The sequence below is a fragment of the Pagrus major genome, chromosome 19 (assembly GCF_040436345.1).
Source record: "Pagrus major chromosome 19, Pma_NU_1.0".
Taxonomy (NCBI): Eukaryota; Metazoa; Chordata; class Actinopteri; order Spariformes; family Sparidae; genus Pagrus; species Pagrus major.
Genome location: NC_133233.1, coordinates 19954825 through 19981928, shown reverse-complemented (window position 1 = coordinate 19981928; position 27104 = coordinate 19954825). Strand labels below are relative to the sequence as shown.

At 40.4% G+C, this 27104-nt stretch overlaps 1 protein-coding gene across 1 annotated transcript in view; it reads left to right on the top strand.

The window, feature by feature from the left end:
- The window catches only part of ube3c (ubiquitin protein ligase E3C), a 29950-nt gene extending 7323 nt beyond the window's left edge, over positions 1-22627 (top strand). The window contains exons 12-24 of the mRNA XM_073488407.1: positions 1558-1644; positions 1737-1894; positions 3122-3348; positions 6164-6268; positions 7295-7382; positions 9210-9307; positions 9925-10057; positions 11945-12192; positions 14902-15114; positions 16954-17142; positions 17230-17296; positions 18346-18476; positions 21532-22627. Coding sequence (XP_073344508.1) covers positions 1558-1644; positions 1737-1894; positions 3122-3348; positions 6164-6268; positions 7295-7382; positions 9210-9307; positions 9925-10057; positions 11945-12192; positions 14902-15114; positions 16954-17142; positions 17230-17296; positions 18346-18476; positions 21532-21702 — 1915 coding nt within the window. The 3' untranslated portion in view covers positions 21703-22627. The remainder of the gene's footprint in view (positions 1-1557; positions 1645-1736; positions 1895-3121; positions 3349-6163; positions 6269-7294; positions 7383-9209; positions 9308-9924; positions 10058-11944; positions 12193-14901; positions 15115-16953; positions 17143-17229; positions 17297-18345; positions 18477-21531) is intronic.
- Positions 22628-27104: the final 4477 nt, after the last annotated feature.

The window sequence follows — 27104 nt, the reverse complement described above, 5'->3', positions numbered from 1 at the left end:
TTCACTTTGATAGTTTGGTTTAACCCAACGTAACACTCCGTCGCTAACGGGGCTCGCTCTGATGAACTTTGGTCCTTCATTTACTTTTGAATGGTAGCTGTGATTTTCGTGTTGTCATGAGATAACAATCACGTTTAAACAAATTTGTACTTAGGTTGAAATTTGCTCGTTTGATCTTTATGGTATCTAATCTGACCTGGTCCTGCTGTTTCTATTTTTTTGCTGAACAGAGATTCTTCCATCACCACAAAATGAAATGATCCCGGCGTTATTCATCAAGCTGCTTTACACACACACACACACACACACACACCCCTTTTGATGTCTTGACTTTGTTTATTAGCGGTTCATTCCATGATTGAAATGGGGGTTTGGGTTCTCTCGGGCCGTAAATCAGCATGTCAGCTGGCATTTAGTGCTTTGTTTCCCATTTCAATCAAACACTTGCATCACTTGTTATGAGCCCACAGCACCACTCCCTGCTTCTCTCCTGAGCCTTGTACCACTGACAGATGGTGTGCGCTCGGCACAAACCATTTTTCAAGCCGTACCGAGGATCGTGTGACACCCTGCTCCTAATGCTCATTTCCATTTTGGGAGTTTTGAATGGGTTTTGGAAGATTGAATGGTGGAATGGGAATTTGAGCATTGACATTGAGATGAGAATATTCAGCCAATGTTGGATTCTTTTTTTCTTGCTCTACTTTCTTGACCTTTGCTCCTCTCCTCTGCTGAGAATACATGATGCTGCCCTATTAAATGCAAGCATCCTTATAGGTGTCAGCACTGTCACTCTTAAACAAGGGCCTATTATATGCAGGGGCCCTTTATTTTACCTTTTAGCTTACTTAGAACATTATTGTCACCTGTACTTACCCTCTGTGTGAAAAGCCATGCAATTTAGGAGCACACACAAACACTCGAACAAAGAGCAGCTTCACACCTCGGTGCCACAGCCCGTTGAGTGCAGGGCGACTATAGCAAGGTATGTGGGCCCTCTGCGGTGTTATCATGTAATTCGGCGTGAGTGTGGAAGCATGCTGGCGCTGCGGGGTCACAGCGAGGACCAGGCTTCCCCTCCTCCTCTGTCCTCCATTGTCTTGCTCCCCCTGGCCATTAAGTTAAATGGGGCTCCAGCAGGAAGCCAGAGGGGCTGTTTATGACCCGAGCTGGGCACCCTCGCCAGCAACTAGTTTACTAATGGAAGGTGCCTCGCCTAAATAAAGCTTAATGGCTCATTTAATCTCTTTTCGGCCCTCACAGGGTATAAAAGGGGAGAGAAAGGCCAAGAAAATTCTATGAGTGAAAATGTTGGTTAACAGTGTCATTTATTTGCCCCCCCCCTTTTACTTGTGTCCTCTGGTTAACAGGGCAAAGTTAACAATCTCAACACAGCAGACAGATTGTCGGAAAGTCATTTTACAGTTCTTCGCACTGATTGTGTCATCTGATTGAAATAGCTCTCTAACTCATGTCGTCTTGTTGATGAGAGCTGTACTCTTCATCAAAATAAGTGTTTAAACTGAACGTGTCTCTCTGCTTCTCTGTTCTCTGCAGACTTCTGTACAGTTTAGCTTTCAATGCACGTTTCCTGAGGCATCTCTGGCACCTGATAACTTCCATGACGACAAAAATGATCACTGGGTGAGCTGACTGATGTCTGATTACTTGGAAACGTATCTTTGTGTGCGTACAGTCTTATATTCATATTTCGGCCTGTCTGTCTGTCCCCTCAGCTCCATGGTGCCGCTCCTACAGCTGATCTCTCGAGGGTCTCCGATGTCGTTTGAGGACTCCAACCGCATCATTCCCCTCTTCTATCTCTTCAGCTCTCTCTTCAGCCACTCACTTATCTCTGTGCATGACAGCGAGTTTTTTGGTCACGAAATGGAAGGTAATAGGCTACCCATCCTTTTTTATTGGATTTATACTCGACTTAAACTCATCTTTATTTATATAGCACCTTTGAAAGCATTGTTACAAAGTTAAAATAACATAAGAAGGCAGAGTAACAGAGTACTTTTATATAAACGAGTAGAAAGAGATAGGTAAAAGGCAAACAAGGAACATTTGTATAAAAGCACATTAGTAATATAAACAAAGAAATGGATTTAAACTATAAAAATACGTTTTAAGATGAGATTTAAAAGAGGACACTGAAGTTGCGAGCCCAATCACCATATGTGACAAGGCGGGATTTTGGAATCATCAGGAGGAATGCCGCTGAGGATCTGAGGTTGTGTACCAGATGTAGGGACCATCTTGGCCCAAACCCTACAGAGCTTAAAAACAGTAACATTTTAAAATCAATTCCTAAAAATGATATGCAAACTATGAAGAGAGTTGAGGATGGGGGTAATGTGAACTTGTTTTTAGAAATCAACTAACAGTCTAGCAGCTGCATAATGGAAAGCTGGTGGCAGGAGGTGGCTTTGTGATTAAGAATAAAGTGCATAGCAGTGATAATTTTTTAAGGCCAGGAGATAAAAATGGCTTAATTATTTAAATGGTCCTCAGCTGAAGAAAGCTTAATTTTAATTTTAACTGTTAGGTTAGGAATATGAATGAATTTGAATAGGATTTTTGAAAAATGATTAATTTTCAATATAATCTGGTGTTTTATTTACACCATCACTCATGTAAAACCAAAAATCTTTTAATATTTAGAGTGAAACAATCTTGTCATCATATCTGTTTATTGTCTCCAGGTGTCGAAATTAGCTAGAATTAAATAATCATGAATTAAATATACAATCAAAGTTAATGTGAACAGGTACTTAATTAGCTAAGTGGTAATATACATTGATTGCTGCAGGTATAAAGGAATTCTGTACAATTTATTCTTCACATCTGTGTTTATAGTAACAATTTAGATGCAATGATAGAAGCTTTGAGAATGACTTTGGTTTAGGTACCTTGAAAGTGCTTGAAAAGTGCATACATTTTACTTTGGAAAAACTGTACCGATCCTGATGGACCCCTCACCTTAACTACTTTTTGACTTTGGTGGAAAAATAATCTATCGTCTGTTGTTTTCAGCAGCTGCTCTTCGTCCTGCCGCCATATAAATGTAAAAATCAATATCTGTAAAAGAAAGAGAATCCACTCTGCCTCTCACCAGGTCAGACGCAGTCCTCCATGATGCCCTTCACCCTGGCAGAGCTGGTGACTCTGTCTCGCTGTCTGAGGGACGCGTGCCTGGGAATCATCAAGCTGGCCTACCCCGAGACCAAAACGGAGCACCGCGAGGAGTATATGGCTGCCTTCCGCAGTGTGGGTGTTAAGACGAACACTGAGGTGCAGCAGCGCATCCAGGCCGAGCAGAAACGCTGGGTACAACTCTTCAAGGTAAGCCAAAAACAACTACCTGCACATAACAGCTGAAAGTACAACTTTCTCATTCATATTTGTCAAATAACTGATGCCTTGTATTCTCGTCTGACAGGCAGCTGAATTTGATTTGAAACTTGATGCAGTCTCTGTTTGTTGTTCCCTTTGCCGTGTCTCTCACTTTCCCACTGTCCTAAAACTCAGCGTGGGAAATAAAGTGGGAGGGGTCGGGAGGCTGCACTGCCACTGTGTGCACGCACATACTCACGAGCTTTGTTAACTCAAACACACACACAGACCTGCGTAGTAGATGACTTGATAACTGAAGTTTAAAGTTTAGTGTGGTGAGACGGCAGCAGAGATCACGAAAGACTTTTAAAAAAAAACAAAAAAAAACAATTAAAACACAAATATTTAAACAATACAAGTACCGTATAGGTCACACAATGTTAGTGTATTTAATATGCCATTAATTAATTAATTAATTAATTAATTAGGCATATTTCCCACCGGACGTTTTGGCCGTTCATATTTTCATCTGCCTGACAATTACATGCGATACCGGCAAAAAGCTAGAATATCCTGGAATACTCTTTGATTATACATTTATTTTCCAGTCCAGAGAAGCGTCAGTGACCCAAGATCATTATTATTGAACTGTCAGTCCACCGTATGTTCAGCTGATGTTCTGTGATCCAATTCCAAAAATTAAATACCTTGAATAACTTTCTGTATCTATTTTATAAACTTAAAGAATAGCTTGGCTGAAGCAACAGCCTTCTTGCATTATTGTGCATTATTGTGCACTGGGCATTGTTTGACTGGGGATTTCTTCTATTCCCTATCTAACTTTTGCTCAGATGTATCTTTTTCTCTTTCTGACCTCTCAGTTGTCAGTCTGGTTGAAACACTACAAAAAATAATATTTGTTAAGAGGAGTTTATTCAACCTAAATCCATTTTTAATGTTTTTACCACATCTTCTGGACAATTTTTGTGTCCATTCTAAATATTTTTCATGACGGTAATTTAAGATTTGTTTCTGTTTTTTCTGTTCAAACCTCGGCGCGGAAACCATGATATGTGGCACATTCACATAAGGGTTGCTTTTTATGTAGCCTCTTCGTGCATCGAAGCATAGTGGCCTAATGCTTGTCTGTGTTTGTGGAAATCAAGCGTGTATGCATGAGCAGGCAAAGACAAGGTGGAGCGCTGCCCTGGAGGTCATCCATTGGTTATTTACCAAGAGGAAATGAGGCAGAAAACAGCATTAACTTCATTCTCCTCGGCTCTTTTTCTCATTCCGCGTCTCTCCTTTCATTCAGCCTCTTCCTTTCCCTCAGCTCTCCATCAAGGAAACGGTAATTAAGCGACTTTGTTCTTGGCTGTTAGTCTTTGACAGAAGAAACACTGGAGTTCTGTGAAAGGTGGCAAATACGCGAAGAGCACATCAGGAATTTTCATAAAAGATCTGCTCAAAGGCCTCTTGTCAGCTAAAACGACCCATTAAAGAAGTGGGGAGCAGGGGAAATGCATTTTCCAAATTGAACGGTGGGATTTACAGTCGGTTTAACGCCGCTGACCCCTAACACGCTAATGTTTGGTTCGTGTCATCAGCCGTCCCTCCCCATCTTTTATCACCTCCATTGTCGAGCTATCTATTTAATTGAAAGAAGTTAATTGAATGAAAATGATCAACTAAGCTTGTATTAATATTGCTAATGGAACTTTCTTCTTGGCCATGTTTGGAGAACGATGTCACGCTGGAGTTTGGGAAAGGCCCATTAAGGCTTGCACTTAACCCGATGGGCTAATTAAGGAATGCTTATTCATTCCCAGAGTCAGGGGGTAGGCCTGCTCCAAACCCATCGCCACGCGCCTTTTACAGCATTTTGCACTTGCCATTATTGCGGACTCTGGTTGCCTCTCGGTGATTGGCCGAGATTGATTGTCGCTCTATGAAAATGACGTGCTTTAGAAAAGAACATTTCGATTGAAATAATCTAGGCTGGGTATTATATGGAAATGGACTGGCTGTAACTGTTATTGGAAGACATAACAGCTCCCTTAACGAATCTCCATGCAATGACATGCATGAGGTTATACAGCGGATGTCTGACTGCGACTCGCCATGGCAACAGCAGCCTGTTATGTCCAGTCGAAGGAGACTGAAACCCAAAAGTTACCTGTAAAATGAGCTACTATAACATCTTTCAGTCCTGATTCTGGACCTTTGATGAAAATCGAGATATGAAAATTTGATATTGACCTTTAACTGAGCAGGTTGACATTGTTTATGAATACAAAATACTCTTTCTTTTCTCGTATTTTTGTTTTAATTTTGGTTATAAAGTGAAAAGAAGTTAAAAGAAAAGCCCACTGACCACTTCAGAGTACTGATTGTAATTGTGGCTAATGTCGATGCTCTCCGTGCACGTTACAAAGTCACAACATTACATCAAAGTGAAATATCTTTGAGCCTTCTGCGGGCCGGTCGAGAGCCTCACTGGTACTTGCCGTTTCTTTCTTTTTGCATTCTCCGTCCGATGGCTGATGTCAGCAGACCTCGCCGGTAATTAACAAGGCTGGACATTGAGCGACAGCACAGGTCGTTTTTCTTTTATACTCCCCATAAATGGCGCACTAATGGCTAAATTCTCAAATTGCTTTTTTTTCTTTCTAAGTGAAAGCACCTCATCTTATTGAACAGTGTATACACAGAAAACCTCTTTTTATCAGTGTTTATCAGTGTGTTTCTTTATCTTACAATGAAGTGGATTAGAGATGTTAATGTGCGGGTGTGTGCCTGTCTGTGTGTTTGATCTACTACCCAGGTCATCACTAACTTGGTGAAGATGGTGAAAGCTCGCGACATTAGACGACCCTTCTGTCCAGGAGGTCACTGGCTCTCTGAGGAGGTCAACATCCGAGCAGATAAGGTACTTGGCTGTCACCACAGCTGTTTAAATTTTGTATTTGTTAATTGCTGGATGTGATATTATGCCAGATTTAAGCTTCATTGTGAAATAAAATGTCTGTGTTTGCTTGTGAATAAAACACTTCTGTATTCAGCAGTATCCACAAAGCTTTCTGTTATACATTGATTGCAGTGAATAAAGTAGGTGATTGTATATAGAATTCTGCCTTTTTCTATTTATTTTCCCTTACAAACAAGAGGAAACAAAGATGGATGAACCAGCAGGGAGGAGGTTTTTTATGCATGATAGACAGCTACACACCATTATGTATGTGTGTTGGTTGGTTGACCCGCTCTCCCATTTAATAAAGTGATCGATAACACTTTTTGTTAAAGTCAATCAAAGATATATTGAATGGCTTTTCAAAGATGCAATTATACTCTGAACTATTTTGGTGCCTTTTTTAAAAATTTACTTATTTATTTATTTATTTATTTATTTCAGGGCTGCTGTTGAAAGTGTTGTTTTGAATCTGCGATGGGTTGTTCTTTGTTGTTTGATGTGTTATTTAATTTGTTTTAATTTTATTTGAATTTCTTTTGTCGTTGAATTGTGACATGAGAACCCCAAAGAGACTAGCAACCACTTTATGAAGGCTCATGGGGTTCAGCTATAAGAATAACGTAGTAATAATAATTTTCAATCTTTATAGCACCTTTAAAACTAAAAACAAGATAACCTTAAATAAACAGAAACAATAAATAATACAACAGTACAAGTAACCACATATCCTAAAGCAACAACTGAGACGGGGAAAATTTTATGAAAATACATTTTTAGGGGTTATTTTTAAGTTTTGGTAGGCACTGGCAGGAGCTTCATCTTTTTTGAGATTCAAGAGATTTTATTTGTCACATTTAGAGTGTGCATAGTGAGTATAAGTGTAAGCTAAGCTATAAACAAATTACCAGTTAAAAATAAGCAAAATATACAAACAAAACTAAATTGTAAAAAGTCTTTTTCATGACCCACCTCTTTTCTCTCCAGGTCACCCAGTTGTACGTCCCGTCCGCGAGACATGTATGGCGAACAAGAAGGATGGGCCGCATTGGGCCACTTCAGTCCACACTTGATGGTACGAAAAAACTGTATTCACTTCATGAGAATGGCCCTTTTGAAAAGAAACATTTTTAACATATGTTTGCCTGAAAAACATTGAAATCATTTTGACAGTTATCCTGCAATTATGTATGCCAAAGAATAGTCTATGAAATATTTGGGAGCTAGAACGACTGGACTCCCAGACTGTCATCCGAAATGCCACACAGACCTACTCTATTGGCAATGAATGAAAATGTAGAATGCTTTATAGTAATGTTTGCGTCAGCTTGATACATAGCCCAGGAAATCACCCTAATTGCTGCCCAAAGTCACCTTCTCTGCGTTTGCTCTTCATATTCTATGGAGCTGTGCATTGAGATTATTTCCCTTAAGAAGAGCCTGGAGTCATCTTTCTGGTTTCTGTCTCTAGGGTGCAAATTGCTCTGTCCTCCGGTGTAGAACTAGAAAATGATTCTTCCTAAACAAGCTATCATTAATACTTTTGTAGCTGGGAAAATGCTTCATATTTTAAAGATGTCTTTCACAGCACTCCTCGTGGCAAAAACTCATTAACCTTCTGCAATACATTACCACATTTTCTCTTCGTTGGCTCAATTAGGCGCTCAGAGGAAAATACACTGACACAGGCTGAGCTTCATCTGGCTCACTCCAAGCCATCTCAGGTTTCTTTGGTGTGAAAACAAGCTGATAACTATGTGTGTATGATCTACCTAATCCCACTCAGAGGCTGTATGGGATAAATTCAATTAGTGTGAAAGTACCTGATGAACTCAGCCACATCTGGTCGGTGTGTTTGTCTGGCCTTTTCTCATTTCCTTAAATGGACGGGCCCGCGGCTGATGAATGAGCAATGTATTGACCACTCGGAGGCCATATTTCTCCTCAAAGATGGAAACCTGATGGGAAAATGCAGATCAGATTGACTAATTGAGCAGAATAATTGAGCTGCGGTGGACGCAAAGCGAGGAGGGTGAAGAGCGGTTTAGCTATTGTGGCAATTTTTTTTGTGGGCTAAACAGTCTAAACCCCGAGTTTAATACAAAACAAACATCAGCTTAATGGATAAAGGCCGGCAGGTGGATGGGCAGCTCACAGTTGGGTTAATTAAAAGGGTGTAATTAAAAGGGTGTAGGGTGGAAATGTCTTTAATGGCTCGCCTGTAAATGGTGGACTAGGTCTTACTTAGAGAGCGCTGCAGTGAGGGAGGTAATGATACTGTTAGAGTAGTGTTACACACAGACGACACCTGATGTCAGGAAGTATTTCTCCAGATAAAGTTTCCCTGAACAAGGCTGTTAAACCCTGTCAGATTCTGTCCTCTCCACCTGTAGTTGACTCTGACCTTTGAAGCCCAGTGGAGGAGACAAAATAATCTTCCTACGATGCTAAAAATGTAATTAAATCATGATGAAGTCCCAGTTGCCAAGAAAAACATATATTTCTATCAAATAAACATTTTGTTTATGAGTGATAGAAAGATAGGAATGTCTACATTTTCTGTGTTATTATTGATCAGCTTGAACTTGAATTTACAGAAAGATGATCTGCAAGGCTTTTAGGATCTGTATGAGGACCAAATGTTTTGTCTAGAGAAAGTAAATTGCATATTAAATACATTATGATATTTTTCATATTTTGTGAAGTACTTAATCCTCAGATAATAATTTAAGGTTAACATAAAATACCAGTTATATTTAGGGTTTCTATATCTAGAAAAAAATAATTGTTTATTCTTGCGAACACAAAATATTTAGGTAGTAAACACAAAGAGACAAGGACGACTGATGGTCTAAAATCAGGAAATACTCTAACATGTTGAATTTTGTCTGTGTCTCTGCAGTTGGTTTAGAGCCTCCACAGCTCTCTGTGTCCGAAGAGAGACATCTGGCCATCCTCACAGAGCTCCCTTTTGTGGTTCCCTTCGAAGAGCGAGTCAAGGTATTGCACTGTTGTCCGACACACAACCACAACAACAAAAAAAGTGTCAATACATCTCATTTATCCTATTTGTTTCACCCAAGAAGCTAGCAAAGCAACACAGTATATGAAATAAGCACAGCAGAAACTATAGTCTCAATATGAAGTATTTTATTTTGAAGTATTATGAAGTATCATGGGTGCTATTTATAGATCAGGCAGGCCACTGGGGCAACAATTATCAGTTCAGGATTAACCACAGGATGTTGGCAAACATCCAACTTTTGTCTAGTCGGTTTTGTAAGTACATCTGTCATATTACAGTAGTATTTTAATACTACTGGTCAAGCTAACAGATAGTAGAATATCCTTTTCAGTCTGAATTATATCTCAGACAGCTGCCGTAATTGTACTTGATATTACTTCTGTTGCTTTTTATACCCTATCCTCTCTTTCTTTCCATCTCTTATTGCACTGATCTACCCATAAAGGGGGAGTATAATCTGCCAGAAAACAACTGATCAAAGATAAAGTTTGAATAATACGTAGCAGAATCTTTACTCGGGGGGGAAAAAAACATTTGACAACTGAGAGGATTTGTCACTGACCCTGCCACTGGGCTTACACCTGTCCTGTAGATCTTCCAGAGGTTAATCTATGCTGACAAACGGGACGTGCAGGGGGACGGGCCATTCCCCGATGGCATCAATGTCACCATCAGACGCAACTACATCTATGAGGACGCCTACGATAAACTCTCTCCAGAAAACGGTACGGCTTGGCATGGCAGTTTCAATAAAAGAGGGATTTTTACACATGCATTATAGGTTGTGTTAAATATGTGCGTTTATTTTCAAGATGACAAGTACAAGAGGGAGAGGAAGCACGCTGTAGTGAATGTTGACACTGTACCTGAAACTCCTGTTGTGCTCTATAAAATCTTAATTTTGAGGATCAAGGCTCAGGTTAGCTTTAAAGATGAAGGTTAGCGCTCTCCTTGTGCAGAATATTGAATTTCGGTAAAGCATAATTGTGGTTCCGATTATTATAATGGATCACATAAAAGCAGAATCAATTATTTTAAGTCACCTCTTTTGTGTTTGAATTTGAAAGGGCACTTCGGTGGGGGCAATCTGATTAAAAAGAGTAGTAGGCGACCTGGGCTGAAGACATGATCTATATCATTTATGTGTCTATAACTTATAGCTGCCCTGATTTATCACTGTACATTAATTATTCTGAAAGATGACCTTTTTATAGAATTTGATTTGAATATTCGGCAGGTCAAGAAATTGCTTTCTTGCAAAATGTGTTTGTTGAGGAAAACAACAGGAGACACTAGATGTTAATAGTATTGGAATTATATATTTACATTTTTCCTCCATTTTCTCAGTTTACAGGAGTATTTAGGTCATTAGTTGAAAGGTTTGCTTGTTTTTATGTTGCATTTTGCGGCAAATACAGCTCGTAAATCATATGGGGAGACCTTGGAATTGAACCCTCCCCGAAGACGTTAATACAATAGAGTAAAAAAGTCAAATGCATTATAATACAATCAATCAACTGGATAACCTTGAGGCATTGCTAATAAAAAATAAAGGGTGACAAAACAGGAAAATACATATTTGCACATAATACTAAATGATGTAGATATTCTACATGCATGGAGACAAAGTAAAATGTTGACCTTAACCTTGACTGATTTAGAAAGGGCAACGTGAAGGTTAGAAGTCAGAGTATTGGACCAGTTGTAACCAACTCCCCTTATTGAAGAGTTTGAAGCTTTTGTAAAACATATAGCAGCATGTTATTTGACGGGTCTCACTGCTTCTCTTGCCTTACAATTGTTTGTGTCATCTTGAATACGCCAAGCGCTTTAACTCATTGTTTTATTGTATGTTTCAATTGTGTTTTCTTGCATTTAATTGTTGGTTTATGTAATACTGTTTATGAGCTGCCATCTGGGCCAAATCTCACTCTCAAGATAGATTCTCCAACTCAAGTGTGAGGACCAGTGTCCTGTTTAAATAGAATATAGTATAGAGTATTAAAAAGGCTGTAATTCTGTTAAAACACTTATTCACTACTTTCCATAGTAGTGGATAAGTAGCATAGTCTATTGTACTATCAGTAGTGTATTTGTTATAATTAACTTTATTTATATAGTATTTTTCTTAAAAAGGTTACAAAGTGCTTTCCAGGAAAAGTAAAGGAAGAAAAATGGCAGATAAAACAACTCATTCATGACAATTTGTCAGCTTTCTTTTGTTACTACATTAAAACACTTGTATATGCAAAAGGAAGGTGTTGATATAAAATGTTAAGGAAAAGGTAAGAAGGAAAAAAATCCCACTAATTCAATTAACTTGAAAAATGTAATAATAATTTTATATGTGATGAGATCAGTTGTATGATTGCATATATGGGGATACTGTGGGACTAACAGTTTGTATGAGTTGTTGAGTTTATTGTTAGCAATATAAACCTGACATTTTGTCCAAATCCTGTAAAATCTCCAGATGAAGATGCGATTAGAACCATTACAGACTGGGAATGTAAAAGCCACTATTAGAAATTGAAGACACCATCAACTTCAACTGTTTGACTCGATTTTGTATCTTTATAAATTCCTCCTCATGCTCTTCGTCCTTACCTTAGAACCGGACCTGAAGAAACGGATTCGAGTCCATCTGTTGAACGCTCACGGTCTGGACGAGGCCGGCATTGACGGTGGCGGCATCTTTCGTGAGTTCCTCAACGAGCTTCTCAAGTCGGGCTTCAATCCCAACCAGGGCTTCTTCAAGACGACCAACGAGGGCCTGCTGTATCCCAACCCCGCCGCCGAGATGCTGGTCGGAGACTCTTTCACGAGGCATTACTACTTTCTAGGCAGGATCCTCGGAAAGGTGACGTTAGATATTCTTTCGTCCTTTCTAGTAACCTTAAAATCCCTAAAGCAAAGAGGAATGTGGAATATTTAAGTTAAGTGAAAGATTTAGTCACAGACTGCTTTGATTTGATGGTCAATACGTCAATTAAGATCAATTGCAGTCAGTGTCAAGGCTGCAGTCCTTCCATATTTAGATTTAGATGTTGTTTTGGTGTTTTGTTCTGGAAGCTGACAATGTTCAGAGAAATTGCCGTGGTTTCTTTCCAAAACAGATTTCAGGGTCGGGGTTAGAACTCGAACCTGGCACTCGTGCAAGCTTCAGCTTTGTTAATTAGCCCTGTGCATAATCTGTTGACGGCATTGTTTTTCTGTCCCTTCCTTCCTCTGATGGCACTATTTATTAGAGCCTAATGTTGCTAAATCATCCCTAATGCATGTGCTAGTGATTGTTTATCAAGATGCCTTCCTCCTGGGGGGTGTGGGGGGGCTATCATCTCAACCCGGAGAAGAATTACCTCATGACAAGCGGTCGCCTCTCAATTAGGGCTTCCATTAGCCGATGATTCCTACCTCTTGTTTGTGTAGTGATTGCATTTGGCTGGCACTAAATCAGCGAGCCCACACAGACAGGACATAAATAAGCGTTCAAAGCATGTGGTAATAGCATTTTGATCTGTTTTACAGTCAGGAACATCCAGGTCTCTTCTCTCTTGCTCGGCCCGAGATGGTCCAGTCCACTTATCAGAGCATCGTAACTCCTCCTCCTGCTCTTCCTCTTCTTCTTCTTCTGTATTCCTTGGAAGTGATCAATCAGCAGCTACGAGCTCTCCGCCCCCCTTACTCCCTCGATATTGTGCTCTCAATAGCTAATGGTTCAGGCAATTAGGCGAGGGGAAATTAATTTGAATTTGACTTTCAATTAACCCTTCCTTAAGTTCCTCTTTCTCCATAAAAATGGACGTTTGAGTGGCTATTTGAGAGGTGTATTGATATTTGTTTAGTGCCGTTATTGCCTGGATAAAAGGCAACCGTTTATGAAGATTGGGATTGCATCACCGCTGCCTGCAACGTGCACAGTGCACAGTGCACAGTGCGGCTCAAAGGACACGGGAGATTAATATTGTTAATTAATGTCCGAGGCGTGCCATTGTTGTGGAGGTGATGTATTACAGGCAGGAGTGGCTTGTCTGGGGTACTCACTGAAATGGGATTGAACATCAGAATAGAGGCCAGTCATCATCGCTCTTCCTCACTTGTCCACCCAGCTGACAGGATGAGAGATTTAGGCCACAAATGGTGAAAACGTTTGCTTTTGTGGTTCCATCCTTCCAGACTTCGGAGTAAAAAGTTCATCTTGATGGGATCGTTTACAGACGTGGTTTTGTCAAAAACTAATTTCTCATTATGTAGTACGACCTGCAGGAGGTTCTCTTTGTGCCTCGTTCGTCTCTCATTAGTACAAAACCTCCAACCTCATCAGCTTTAGAGCCTCTCCACTCCGTAAAGGGCGAGGAAAGTTTCACCCTCCTCCTCCTGCACCCACCAGACTCCTTTACACTCTCCTCTCACTGATCTCCAGCGACTGATACTTCCCTTTAGAGGTGTGTGAGGTTGGCGCCCCTGATTGATAGAGATGCGTTTGAAAGGCATTATAATTTTATTGATTCTTAATGTTGTAAATTAAGGATTGTATTTGGCAGCTAACAGAATGCACCTGCAACGTTGCTGGCATTTATTCCACCTGATGGTGCCGCGATCTGCTTTAATTGCGTTGCCACTGCACTCACTTATATTAAAAGGCCTGGGCCATAATAATTAATTCTTTCCAGCCCAAGTCATTTTGGCACAATTTCTGGCAATAAACACTCATAAATAAAGGAAGTGGCATTGAAAAAATAAGGCCACAGGTTTTTTTCCATATACTTACTGCTGCCTCTTCCCGGCATAAGTGTTATTGATAGGTTTCAAGGGGCCACGCGGCGCATATGGTCTGAAACGAGCACCGGCCACGAGAGAAATACTAAGTGGATTATTTTGCATAAAAAATAGACAATGTTTGAAGTTGCGCAATTAACCTGTGTTTAGAAAATAGCCGTGATTTATGCGTGCCTGTGTGTTTAAGATGCATGCATTATGGAAATCCACTAGATTTATAATCCATTTAGCTGATGCGGTCAGGGTTTTTAGCGCTATCATTTATAAAGACCTGTATATTTTAATGCCTCCAACGGGCTCTTTTTCGGACTATTCCAGTACATTAGCTTTGGGTTTTATGAGTCACCTGCCCGGCTGTGGTTCTTAATGGCATTTAAGGTCAAGGTGAGAATTGGCATTTATAAAGTTTGAGGCGGGCGAAACAGAAGCCTGTGTGTTTTAGATAGATTGTGTTCTGTCAAATGTGACCAGATCTTATCACTTGATTCTTTGATATAAAAGAAGTAGGCAATGTTGTGTAATGTTTGTTGTATTTAGATTTTTGGATATGCACTCAGTAGTATTATGCTTGGTACTTGATGCAGGCTCCAGTCCATTTAGTTTATCTTGGTTATCTAATCATCATGTTTTATTCAGTGACACCCAAGCAATAAACAATCGCTGTGTTTAACGCTACGAGCATTTTCTCATTTGTACTGATTGACTGATGTTTGTGGGGGGATTTACAAGAAACAGCCTGTATCTTTGTCCTGCAGTTGTCCTCCAACTAAACAGCTACATTTTCCTCCAGGCGCTGTATGAGAACATGCTGGTGGAGCTGCCTTTCGCCAGCTTCTTCCTGTCCAAACTTCTGGGAACCAGCGCAGACGTGGACATCCACCATCTGGCGTCGCTGGACCCAGAGATGTACCGCAACCTCCTCTTTCTCAAGAGCTACGAGGGTGACGTGGAGGAGCTTGGTCTCAACTTCACGGTGGTCAACAATGATCTAGGAGAAGCTCAGGTGACTGGAGTCTGATAAATGATTCACTTTTTCTTTCCATCTCCCTCTCATTCAGCCGTCCTTCCTTCCTCCTGTTTGGTCCCTCTTTGTGGCGTTAATAATTCATTTCCCTCATGATGTACCACTTTTCAGCTCTGAGTGAGATAAAGCACGTCGCCGCTGTCGCCCTAAGCTCTGCCGCGGCACAGGGAACACAGCGGCTCTGTTGACCGTTCCACCTGCCCTTCCTTCAGAAATTATCTCAGAACACGCCTGACAGAAGCAACTCGCTGCTCTTAAGCACGTCCCCCCCAATGCTCAAGGCTGCGAAGACGAGTCGCCAACCAGCACTCTGAGTCACCTGTACCCAGACCTGCACTCTTACCCGGAGCCCCTGTTTGCTCAGGGCCTTAACGCGTCTTATTAGCTCTTCTCAAACAACACCTGAAATGGTCGAGTTACAATGTAGCCCTCCTGGTCACAAATAGGGCAATCGCAAACACGATAGGGAAAACAATTTGTGAAAGATTAGGCACACACCCGGGAGCAGTCTGCCCTGCATTTGCCCTCGTGAGATAGCCAAAGCAAGCAAGATAAGGACAGTAATTCTCTTACATTAGCACATAATCACAATCCACTGTGGGGGGAGAGAAAAAAAAGGCAGAAAATTATTACCTGTCAGTGAACCACATGCTGTAGGCAGCATTCAGGGGATGGACAAAAAAAGAGGAACACACTTACGTACTTATAATGCAATAGCTCCGTATCGCTGCACTGTATACCATTGTGAAGCTTATCAATTAGTTTTTGTTAAGACTGCGTCAGAGAGCTGCTGATTCATTTCTATTGTTAAACAAATATCCTGTTAAGTGTCTCTCAGTCAGTTTTTGTGACAGCCTGCGTGTGGCAACTCTAAGTCATTGCTGATCAAAATTACACAAAGGTAGTTGTGGTAATAAGCATCCGCATACTGGATTAAAACCTCCCAAGCTTTACGGGACTGAAAAAAGACAACGTTTCGTCAGGCGTGAAACAGAACTCGGATTCCAAAAGAGTTGGGATGCTGCGTAAGATGTGCATAAAAACAGAATGCAGTGATTTGCAAATCCTTTTTCCACCTGTATTGAATTGAATAGAGTACAAAGTCAAGATGTTTATTGTTCATAATGATAATCCTTATTTGTTTTTGTAAATAAGCCATCATTACGAAGTTGATGCCTGCAACATGTTAAACTAATGCCAGTATCCCAATATTTCCCCAGCAAATAAAAGAAACGGGACGTGAGAGTGAATTTGAGTGTGAAGTTACTCTATCAGTTGTGGAAGTCATTACTTTCTGAAAACACATATACCAAATGCAGGAAAACCGCACTGGAAAAGGATGAACATTACATTTCGTCCCCCTGTAACCACTGTGATGTCGTCATATGCCAAGCTTTATGAACAGAGATGAGCACATCCTATCAAGTGCTAACTGCTCTATAGCTAATGAAAAGAGAACTTGAGGCCAAATTGCATTGGACCAGATGTTCATTGGATGTGCTATATTTAGAAATGCACTTTAACCACACACACACACACACACACACATACACTCACATTGAGCCATACCTTTAATCAGAGTGCTGTTGGAAAATATCTTAATTACCTCGCTGTGATTGAATTAAATGCACCTGGCACTTACATTGTTTGTTGGTCATCTGGCACCCAAGGCTGCCTCGGCGGTATGCATAATTAAACATAACAGTATGGCTGCTTAACTGTAATATTACTCAGCTACTGTCAGGACCAAGACATGCGAAGAAATTCCTTAAATAAAACAGTAGAAATTGTATAAATACAAATGTCTTTTTGAACAAGGTGGTCGAGCTGAAGCTTGGAGGAAAAGACATTCCTGTGACCACGGCCAACCGGATAGCCTACATCCACCTGGTGGCTGACTACAGATTGAACAAACAGATCAGGCCTCACTGCCTGGCCTTCAGACAGGGCCTGGCCAACGTGGTCAACCTGGAGTGGCTGCGCATGTTTGATCAGCAGGAGATCCAGGTACGCGGTGCACGACAAGCAAAACTGTCCATCAAACTGCAACATATTTATAACTCACAGACACTTCAAATGCATGTCTTTTAATAGGTGCTGATATCTGGGGCTCATGTGCCAATTTGTCTTGATGACCTGAAGAAGTTCACAAACTACTCAGGTAGGTGCTGATGTTGCAGGTCCAACTTTCTGTGGAGACCCTTATACAGGGTGCCTGTGGGTCCTTAAAATGTCTTAGATAATCTGAACTTTAGGCCTTCTGTCTTAAATATCTGAAATATGATTTTGACAAGTCTTAAAAAGGATTGGATTATGACATTAACAACACTTAAATGTTGGGATGTGCAGCAATACTACACAATACCCACAAGTTACCCACAAGTTACCCATTACCCACAAGTCCACTGGAGCACGCCCAGCTAGTGTGTTGCGATGGATCTGGCTTTAGAACAATGCATTTCTTGCTTGCTTGAAGCCTGTTGAAAAGGGTCGAATTTGAAGCCACTGCACACTGTGTAAGAAAATGTTCAAGTTAGGCTATAAAGGCATGAGAGTCGCATGGGAAGTCAGAAATACATAAAGCCGCCACAAATCCCCAAAGTCCTGCACCCAACTCAATCTACTCAGCACCTACAATGTACTGTACTGTAACTCCTGCAACTCAGCCAAGTGACCTCCAGAAGGCGCATTAGGGGTTTTGTTTGTGTTTTTTTTTAGTTATTTGATTTTTTTTTTTACACTTGCCCATATGGACATAAAATGGGTTTTAAATTGCATTCATAATGGTCATGAAAAGGTCTTGAATCTTAAATTTAACTTTACTTTAGTGATTTAATATCGTGCTTCCAGAAAGTTGTGGTACTAGCAAGAGACAGATTTGAAAAAAACAGGCAAAAGCGAAACAGCAGAAGCTGAGACATCCTGACATTTAGTCCCTATCGTGACTCAAACTCCAAAATACAATAAATCCTACAATTCCCATGATGCTGTTCGATATTGTCTCTTTGTTTGAACTGCCACGCTTAGTAAATACCTTTCACAGACTGGGTAATACTCATTATTCCTATAGATGTAAAATTGGTGGAATCTCCATTTTATCTGATTGAGAATTTGTCATTTAGGATTTTAATAACAGTATACATACATATTTAAATGGTGAGGGTAATGTATGTGTGATTGTAGGTTATGTAATATAATTTTCTCTTTCAGGCGGGTACTCGGCCACTCACCCAGTCATTATGATCTTTTGGGAGGTGGTCGAAGGCTTCACAGACGATGAAAAGCGCAAGCTGCTGAAGTTTGTCACCAGCTGCTCCAGACCTCCACTGCTGGGCTTCAAGGTGAGAGTTAACCAGACTTTCCTCCTTTGCTCCATCAGACTGCGTACTACCTCTATTCTCCATTATTGGCAGGTTTTCCAAGCTCGACAGAAGGGCGTGTTCCCTCTTAATGGACTTGTAATGAAAATACAGAGACTGATAACAGCCCTCAAAATGATCATTTTCAAATTAGACGGCGATAAGGCCGGCGTGGTGAGGTCTTATCTCCACGTCCGCTGTTGTTTTATAGTTCATGACCTTCCTCTGTTGAAGAACTCTGTCTGCAGCCCTGTATGTGTGGGCTTGGTCGGAGATCCTGGCTGGACAAATATTGTCATTCACAGCTCGTAGCAGGTTGAACTTTTGAACGTTTGCCTTCTGTGTGACATGGCACAACGCAGCAATTTCCTGTTAATGAACATACAAGGAAACTATATCCCCCTGTAATTCTAAACATTATTTCAGCAGTGCTTAATCATTATTAGTAACCTATTTCTGAAATGATTTCCTAATTGGAAGTCGTTTCATTTTCTCGCTGACTTGATTTGTGGGACACTTGGGTAGCTTGAGATAGGAGGAAAAAGCAGAAAGTGTTGCTCGGGGCCATTAAAGAGTTTTTATGTGTCTTACTTCGTCTAACCAGAAGCTGTAATCATCATATGATTGGTTTTAGTACTCTTTATGGCTGTCATTAGTTAAGAAAACCTAATTGCACTGCAGTAGAGTGAGGGAACAAAACTCTCCTTAAAATCCTTCTCAGTGCCTCCTCTCGGGGTTTGAGTCTTGCATTCCCTCCTCATTCAATCAATTTGACTTTGGCCAGTGTGTGGATCCACCCCACCCTCCTCGTCTCTTCTCCAGGCCGGAACAGGGCGGTAATTCGTGGGGGGAGCGGCCCCTGACCCGGCCCTCAGCCTGAGCCAGCTAAGCCTTAATTAGCTGTCGTGAAACGGCCCAGGATTCATTAGAGGAGAAATAGCTCTGTCAGGAGAAGCCATTTAAAAAAGATGATGGAAACTCTCTTTTTTTCCAAAATGATAGCCTTGGTAATGGCACTTTCTCAATAAGCAACGATAGTTTAATACGGTAATTGTCAGAAAAATGGGGTCATTACGGCTAAGCCCCCGAAGAGCCATTTAATCGGGCGAGTATGGCCGCTGAACCGTATACGCTAACTTTAAATAGCAGGATGAAATCAGGCCGGAGGAACGTATTCGACCGGCTGGGCTTGTGATGGACACGGTCAGTGTCACAGTCTGCAGATGAGGTGGCCTCATCGCAGGGAGGCTTGATTTAAAAAATGCCAGATAGACAACATGAAATGACCATTCCTCCCGTGTCTCATCCAAGGGTCAAACTGTGGGCCAGTTTCCCTCTCAGTACCTTTCAAGCATTAACCTGATTTCCTAAATTTATACTTCCGCGGTATTAGCTTAACGCTTAATGTCTCTCTTTTAACATTTATCCCCTTGTGGAATTTGACATTTATTGCTTAATCATGATTGCTTTGGACATTGCGATCATCAACACCATAAGTCTTTAAATGCCTCAATATGTTTCATATATCTCTGCAACTGCAGCTAACGTGTCAGGCGATCATTAAAGGAATAGTTCACCCAAAAATGAATATTCGCTCATTATCTACTCACCCCCATGCTGATGGAAAGTCAGGTGAAGTTACGAAGTCAACAAAACATTTCTAGAGCTTCACAGCAAAACTCTCCTACACATCTGAAGTAGATGGGGACTTGTTTTAAAACGTAAAAAAATAACCCAAAAAAAACAAACAGGAAATGGCTCCATATAGCTCGTCCAGCGTTATCCAAGTCTCCAGTAGCCCTGAGATCCCAAAACGATAAGAAAACCTAATTGCACTGCAGTAGAGTGAGGGAACAAAACTCTCCTTAAAATCCTTCTCAGTGCCTCCTCTCGGGGTTTGAGTCCTTCCTTCCCTCCTCATTTAATCAATTTGACTCAATTTGAAAAGATTGCCGCTTAAAAAAATTTATTTTTATTTTTTGGTTGTTTTTTTACATTTTAAAGTCCCCATCTACATCGGAGAATGCTACAGCGCTTTTTTGCTGCGCCTCCATGTTGGATGATGATGATGATCGCAATGTCCAGAGCAATCCAGATAAATGTCAAATTTCACAAGGAGATAAATATTAAGAGGGACATTAACATTAAGATAATACGGAAGCCCTAAAGGGCCATGCATTCATACATTTTATTTTCTCAGTTTTCCCGTGATAACGAGTTAATTTCATTTGTTTTCTCGAGATCTCGAGTTATTATCTCGAAATAACAACTGCCGTTTTCCCGAGATAACGGGATAATTTTCTAGAGATCTCGAGATAACGAAACTTTGTTTTCCCGAGATAACGATATAATTAATTCGAGATCTTGAGAAAACAAAACAATAGTGTAGTATATTAAATCATTGCAGGAAACATCATTCAGTGTAGCAATGTCAGAGGAGCAGGAGCATATCGATCACCGCGTCACATATCTTTTCAATCAAGGCCTGACACAGGCTGAAATAGCATTATGCCTTGCTATTACAGATAATATACACATTAGTGTGCATAATCTAAAAAGACGGTTCGCAAGGCTTCAGCTATATCGGCGCATAATTTTAAGTGAGCCTGATGTCGTCATTAACTACATAGCTGACCAGTTACGAGGTCCCGGGCGTCTCCATAATCTCAGGCCTATCATATCACAGTCATTATCTCGAGATCTCGAATGAATTATATCGTTATCTCGAGATCTCGAATTAATTATATCGTTATCTCGAGATCTTGTGAAAAATTATCCCGTTATCTCTGGGAAATGTCAGTTGTTATTTCGAGATAATAACTCGAGATCTCGAGAAAACAAATGAAATTAACTCGTTATCACGGGAAAACGGAGGAAATAAAATGTATGAATGCATGGCCCTTTAGGGCTTCCGTAAGATAATACCGTGGAAGTATACATTTAGGAAATCGACTTAGTGTTTGAAAGGTGCTGAGAGGGAAGCTGAATTTTCATTTTTGGGTGCACTGCTCCTTTAACACTTTATGTATGCACACAGGAGCTTTACCCGGTCTTCTGCATCCACAACGGCGGCACCGACCTGGAGCGCCTGCCCACCGCCAGCACCTGCATGAATCTGCTCAAGCTGCCGGAGTTCTGCGACCAGCACCTGATGAGGAACAAGCTGCTGTACGCCATCGAGTCATCCGCCGGGTTCGAGCTGAGCTGAGGAGGGCGAAGGCTTCTCTGTCCCTGCGTCCGTGGGAGAAAAAAGACTTGGGGAACACAAACGATGCACTGACCTGTCTTGATTTACTGTGTTTGTGTGTGTGTATGAGTGTGTGCGTGCCAAGCCGTGGGTTTGTCCACAGACTGAGGAATAAAGGGTGCAAGGATGAAGCGGGGTAGGAAGCCTCTTTTTTTTAAAGCCTTGTTGCTTTTAAGTAATTTAATTGTTAAATCTTGTGTCAGAACTTCAGAAGAAAGCTGAGATACAGTTGAATTTCATGCAAGAGTAAAAATAAACAAGAGGTGCTGCTGCTCTCTTGTGTAATCTAACATGAACACGCAGTTATTTTTCACCAAAGATAAAGTGGCATCATATAGAAAAAGGCAATATAACAGACAGACAGACAGGGACGGACTGTAGGACTCAAAAGCCGCTTCGTGGTGTGCCAAGGGCTGCAGAGGAAGGGGAGCTTTTCTGTACAGCCATCGTGTATTTTCACATCAAGGTCATCGAAACTTTTTTGTGATTTCTCCAATGATTATCAATAGTAATAACCGTCATGTCTGACAACCATACCGTAAGTGTGCACACGCCATCCGAAGTGTGTAAACAGCTTATATTTGCTAGATTTGGGGGAGAGTATTATATGATAATGGATTTGTGAATATGTATATGTTTACTCTTGTATTATTCATTTACTCAGTATTTGTACAGGTTTGTTTTTCTTTCCTTTTGTGTGATGAGTGGAGGCCTCATGTATTCACACATGCTCGCTAAGGTGAACAATCTTCTTCCCTGGTCAGCGCCCTGAAGTTTTGCTCTCTGGGAGCGTGTCATAAGGCTTCAAATGATCAGTGTAACAACAGGGTGATTAAAACAAAAACAAGACAGTATGGAAATGAATAAACCCACTTTTCTTTTTGCATTTTCCTTCCATAAGTCTCTTTTCTTGTTGCTTGTAATTTACAGTAATGACCGAGACATAAAACAGTGCTTTGTGGGAAAATCTCCTCCTGAGTTTTATGGCCTCTGACATATAATTAAAGAAACATCCAGTTAAGAAACACTGAGCAGAACTATTCTGGCCTTGAGATGCATTATCGGGCTGAGCACAAATTAAGATTGTGTGCGTTCGTCATAAATCTACCTGCTCTCCGATGCAGCACAGCCCCAGGAAGAGATCCATCCCCCTTTGGACCGAGTCCATCTCCCCATCCTCTCCTCCGTGCTGCTGAAACAGCCAACTTTCTGCCCTCTCTTCTCCTCCTCTCAGAGCCCGAACCCCACACATCTGCTGGGCCAGGGAACTCAAAGTGATAATTGGGTCTTAAAAACCAGACTTGTCATTGAAATGAGGGATTCATCTCAATTACTATGAGATTTATTTTAGACTATTACCTCGTGATGGATTATAACTGACAAAGTTAATGCAGGATGTTATGAATCATCCTCACTGCGTAATATACTTTAGCTTGCTCATAGGCCTTTTAAGGGCTAATTGAAGCTTTTAGGCTTGTTTATCTTGCTGCAGTGGAAGGAAACATCAAAAAATCACTTTACCGGGATTGTGGATCGGAGCCTACTTTGCAGAAGATTATTCCAAAAGTGCCATCAACTGTGCACGCCTGTAAAAAGTGAGCATTAAACTGGATGTGAGTGCCCAACATGGAGGTGTATCTGACAAGTTAATCATGAGACAGAATGACATTCATAGCTGCAGGTATTGCATCAAAGAGAAAATGTCTTTCATGGCTCTCAGGTATGTTTTGTTATAACAGAGTGCCATCTGGTGGTCAAACTGTGGCACTGCACAGGGAACATTTTGAACATTTATAGGCCTTTATTTTATATATCTCGGGTGAAATGAGACCTTCTTCTGCCAGATACAGCTTTGAATAAATGAAATGGGCTGAACTACAGCTCACTCGAGACATTTCAAAGATTAATTATTACACTTTGGCCGCCTGGTTGCAGCAGTAAAGTCAAAAAAAGCTGCCTTTTCTGTCAGCTTAAGCTTCATAAATATGGTTAAAGTTTACTATTCAGGCATTAATTTGGCATAACAGCAAATTACGCCAGTATAATGTGTGAGAGTGCAGCCTTATGGGTGTACTTTCTGCCTGTTCAGACTTGAAAAGGGAGTAGCCCAACCTTATTTCTCGGTTTCAAAAGTCTGCATGTGAGCAGCAGCTTTGTGCAACTTCTCAGTGAAGAATTATCATTCTCTGTCTTCTAACCTTCTACATCTGTTGCTTCCTGAAGTACATTGCCGCCTGCAGTCATAACAATCAAAGAAAAGCATATAAAAAGCTATGCGAATACGTTTATAGAAAGCTATCGACTGTATGATTAAAAATGACCCGTGCACCATATCTATTGCTGTGATTCCTCCTGCTCAATGAGTCTAATTAGATACTGACTGCCCATAATGTCCAGTGTAATTAATAGCCATCTGTCATTTTCATTGGGTCTTCCTTAGCTGGCAAGAGCTCCAGCCGGCTTTAACTGCAAGAACGACCTTCATTTTCCATTTAAAATCAATGCGAGTCTGTAATTTCAGCCTCAATTCGGTTCAAAACGGCAATAACCTGCACTGCTTCATTCTGTTCCTTTGGGTTACGATGAGTTCAGCCCACTGATTTTCTTTCTTTCTTTTTTTAATCAGAGTTTCTGTGTCTTGCCCAGTTTTTTTTAGTTGTGGCCTGAAAATAGTCTATGGAAGCCCAGTCATGCCAAGAAAAGCCAACTCTTGATCAAGTGGTATATTATTGGTGTATTTATAAATACAAACTGGCCATTAGGCCTCTTCTGTGTGGGCAGGTACATCATGATGTCACCCTGACTGTCCTGATGTATTAGTAATATATAACAATAATAAAATGCATTTATATAACACTGCAAAATCTGCACTTTCAAAAGCCAAACATAAAAAAAGGATCAGAGAAGCCTTCTGTGCAAACAATGAAGTGAACATTGAAAACTGAGACGAAAAAGCACGACGAAAATGAGAAATTACCTATAAAATACTTAATTTGATATATAAAAACTAATAAAATACAAGATATACATATGAGTTCATGTGATGGCAAGTTCAATTATTTTATAAAAGCATATAAAAGTCTGGTTACTTTTCCTAGATATTGCCTTTTTCACCAGAAAGGGTCACACTTTATTTTCACAGGTCCACAAATTTCATAGTAGGAGGTAATAACCAAGTAACATGTTTGAAATTTCTTTGGAATAACCCCCAAATAACCACAATAACTACCTCAAAACCACCTCAAAACCACCCCAACATGATTTGATAATGATATTCTGCTAATTTCCAATAAGCAGCGAATTTCTTTAATACATTTCCAGGAAACTTCCAACAGGTTTCTGCTCAGCAGGACACTAAATGGAGGTTCTGTGTTCCAGCTTTACTTCAGTAAGTTGATGTATATTTTCTTAAACATCAACATTTTCACCAATTCTTATCGTTTTGGGAGATTAGTCCAACTTTTGAACAACTTTCCGAAATGCCAGTTTTTTATAGTTGGCTACCATAAATTGCTAATTACCTAAAAATGAAATGAAATTGGTGAAAACGTCAATGATTAAAAAATGTACTTCAGTGTACTGACCTGTAGAAGTTGGAGAGAAACTAGTTGCAAATTAAATTGCAACAACTCGCTTTAATTTAATTAAAATGGCATGATCAGCAGAAGTTAAGCAGAAACAAGTTGAAAGTTTCCTGGAAATGTGTTAAAGAAATGAGCAGCTATTTATTAACTGCTTGTTAGAAAAATAGCAGAATATTATTAAATAATATTGGTGTAATTCTAGTTATTGTGGTAATTTGGGGGTTATTTCAAATACATTTCCAATATGTTGCTTGGTGCTTACCACCAGATTCCTGTTCCTTCTAATTATATCAGCATTTATAAGTTGCACACCCTCTGCAAGGACTACAAGTGAAAATTATGAGATAAAAGGTCACAACAGACATTTTGTCTTGTCATTGTATAAAAAGCTCAGGTGTTACATAACATTAATTCTGGCTCTTCCCCATTTAAGTGTCCCAGTAAGCTCTGCCAGTGAGCATATAAGATTAGGGCCGGGGCGCTGGGGCTGTTATTAATACTTGAGACTATTAATACTTGTGCTTTTCCAACTAATAATTGCCAAAAGATCTTCTGTGTAGCTTTCCCCCCTCTTTCAGTTGCAGGGTTGGTCCTGCCCAACAGTATTTCCAGGCAGAAGCTGATCATTACAGTCATAGGTCACCTGTTTCCCACACTACACGACAGATGGCGCAGAAAGCGGTTTGTCAGGTCTTCTTGGTGCCTGTTCGTCGCCTGACACATAATTAACCCAGTTTCTTGACTACCTGACTCGTGTCTCTCTTCATGCATTATGCACATGTCTCACAGTAGAGACAGCCCTCTGTCCTGTGTCCTCACAGGCTCTGCTCTGTGTCATCATGGATGTGTGAGCAGGTCAGTGAACAGCGCTGCTGTCGACACTCAAAGGCATGCTGCGTTCAAGTACCCCTCGTACAAAAAAATCTCTCATGGGTCATATATGCAACTTGACAAGCATTATCTTCTCAAAGGCCAAGATGTGACAACACACGCTTCAAGTTCCACCTTAAAATGAACTTTTAAGGTTTTGTGCTTTCAGTCCACTTGAATATGTGTATTTGAAAATCTGTTGGGTTGTGAAACACTTCTGCAATGACAAAATAAACCAGCGTCACGTGTTGCTCTCCAGTGCCAAAGCACAATATCAACAAAATAGAGAAAACATCATATCTGAAAGTAGATTGTATCCATTGTTTATACAAATAAATTCTAACTCAGTATAATATAAACAGATTTAACGAAGTATTATTTGCAGCTATCTCATCGTACAAGTATTCACAAAAGAATGTTCCCATGAGCCTCGTTAACTGAAGCCAGAACTAATAATACGGTTCCAGCAAAAGCAATAGATTTTTTTTAAACATGTTGAGTTTATGTTCATTTGGGAAAACAGTGTTATCAATGTGTTGATGATTCAGTTGTAACACGGTGAATTGAATGACCTTACTCCAGATTTTCTGTACAGTATGTTGGTTTTTGTTAACTTCTTCAACATAGATTTGTTATAACATCAACCAAAAATATTAAAGATATTAAAAACAGAGTTTGACACAGGGCCCCTCAACATGACATGACCTCAAGGTTGGGTAAAAATAAAGGAGCTATCTTAAGTTCTTGGACTCTCACCCATCCACACATAGATGCAAGCAGTGGAAGAATATTTTATTATATTTTATCTGTCTTAGAAAGGGTGGCTGCCAGATCTGTATTAGAGACCTGATCTGTTTTACGCATGTGCGATAGGCTGGGGATTGGACACGGTGTTAGGGTTAGAATAAC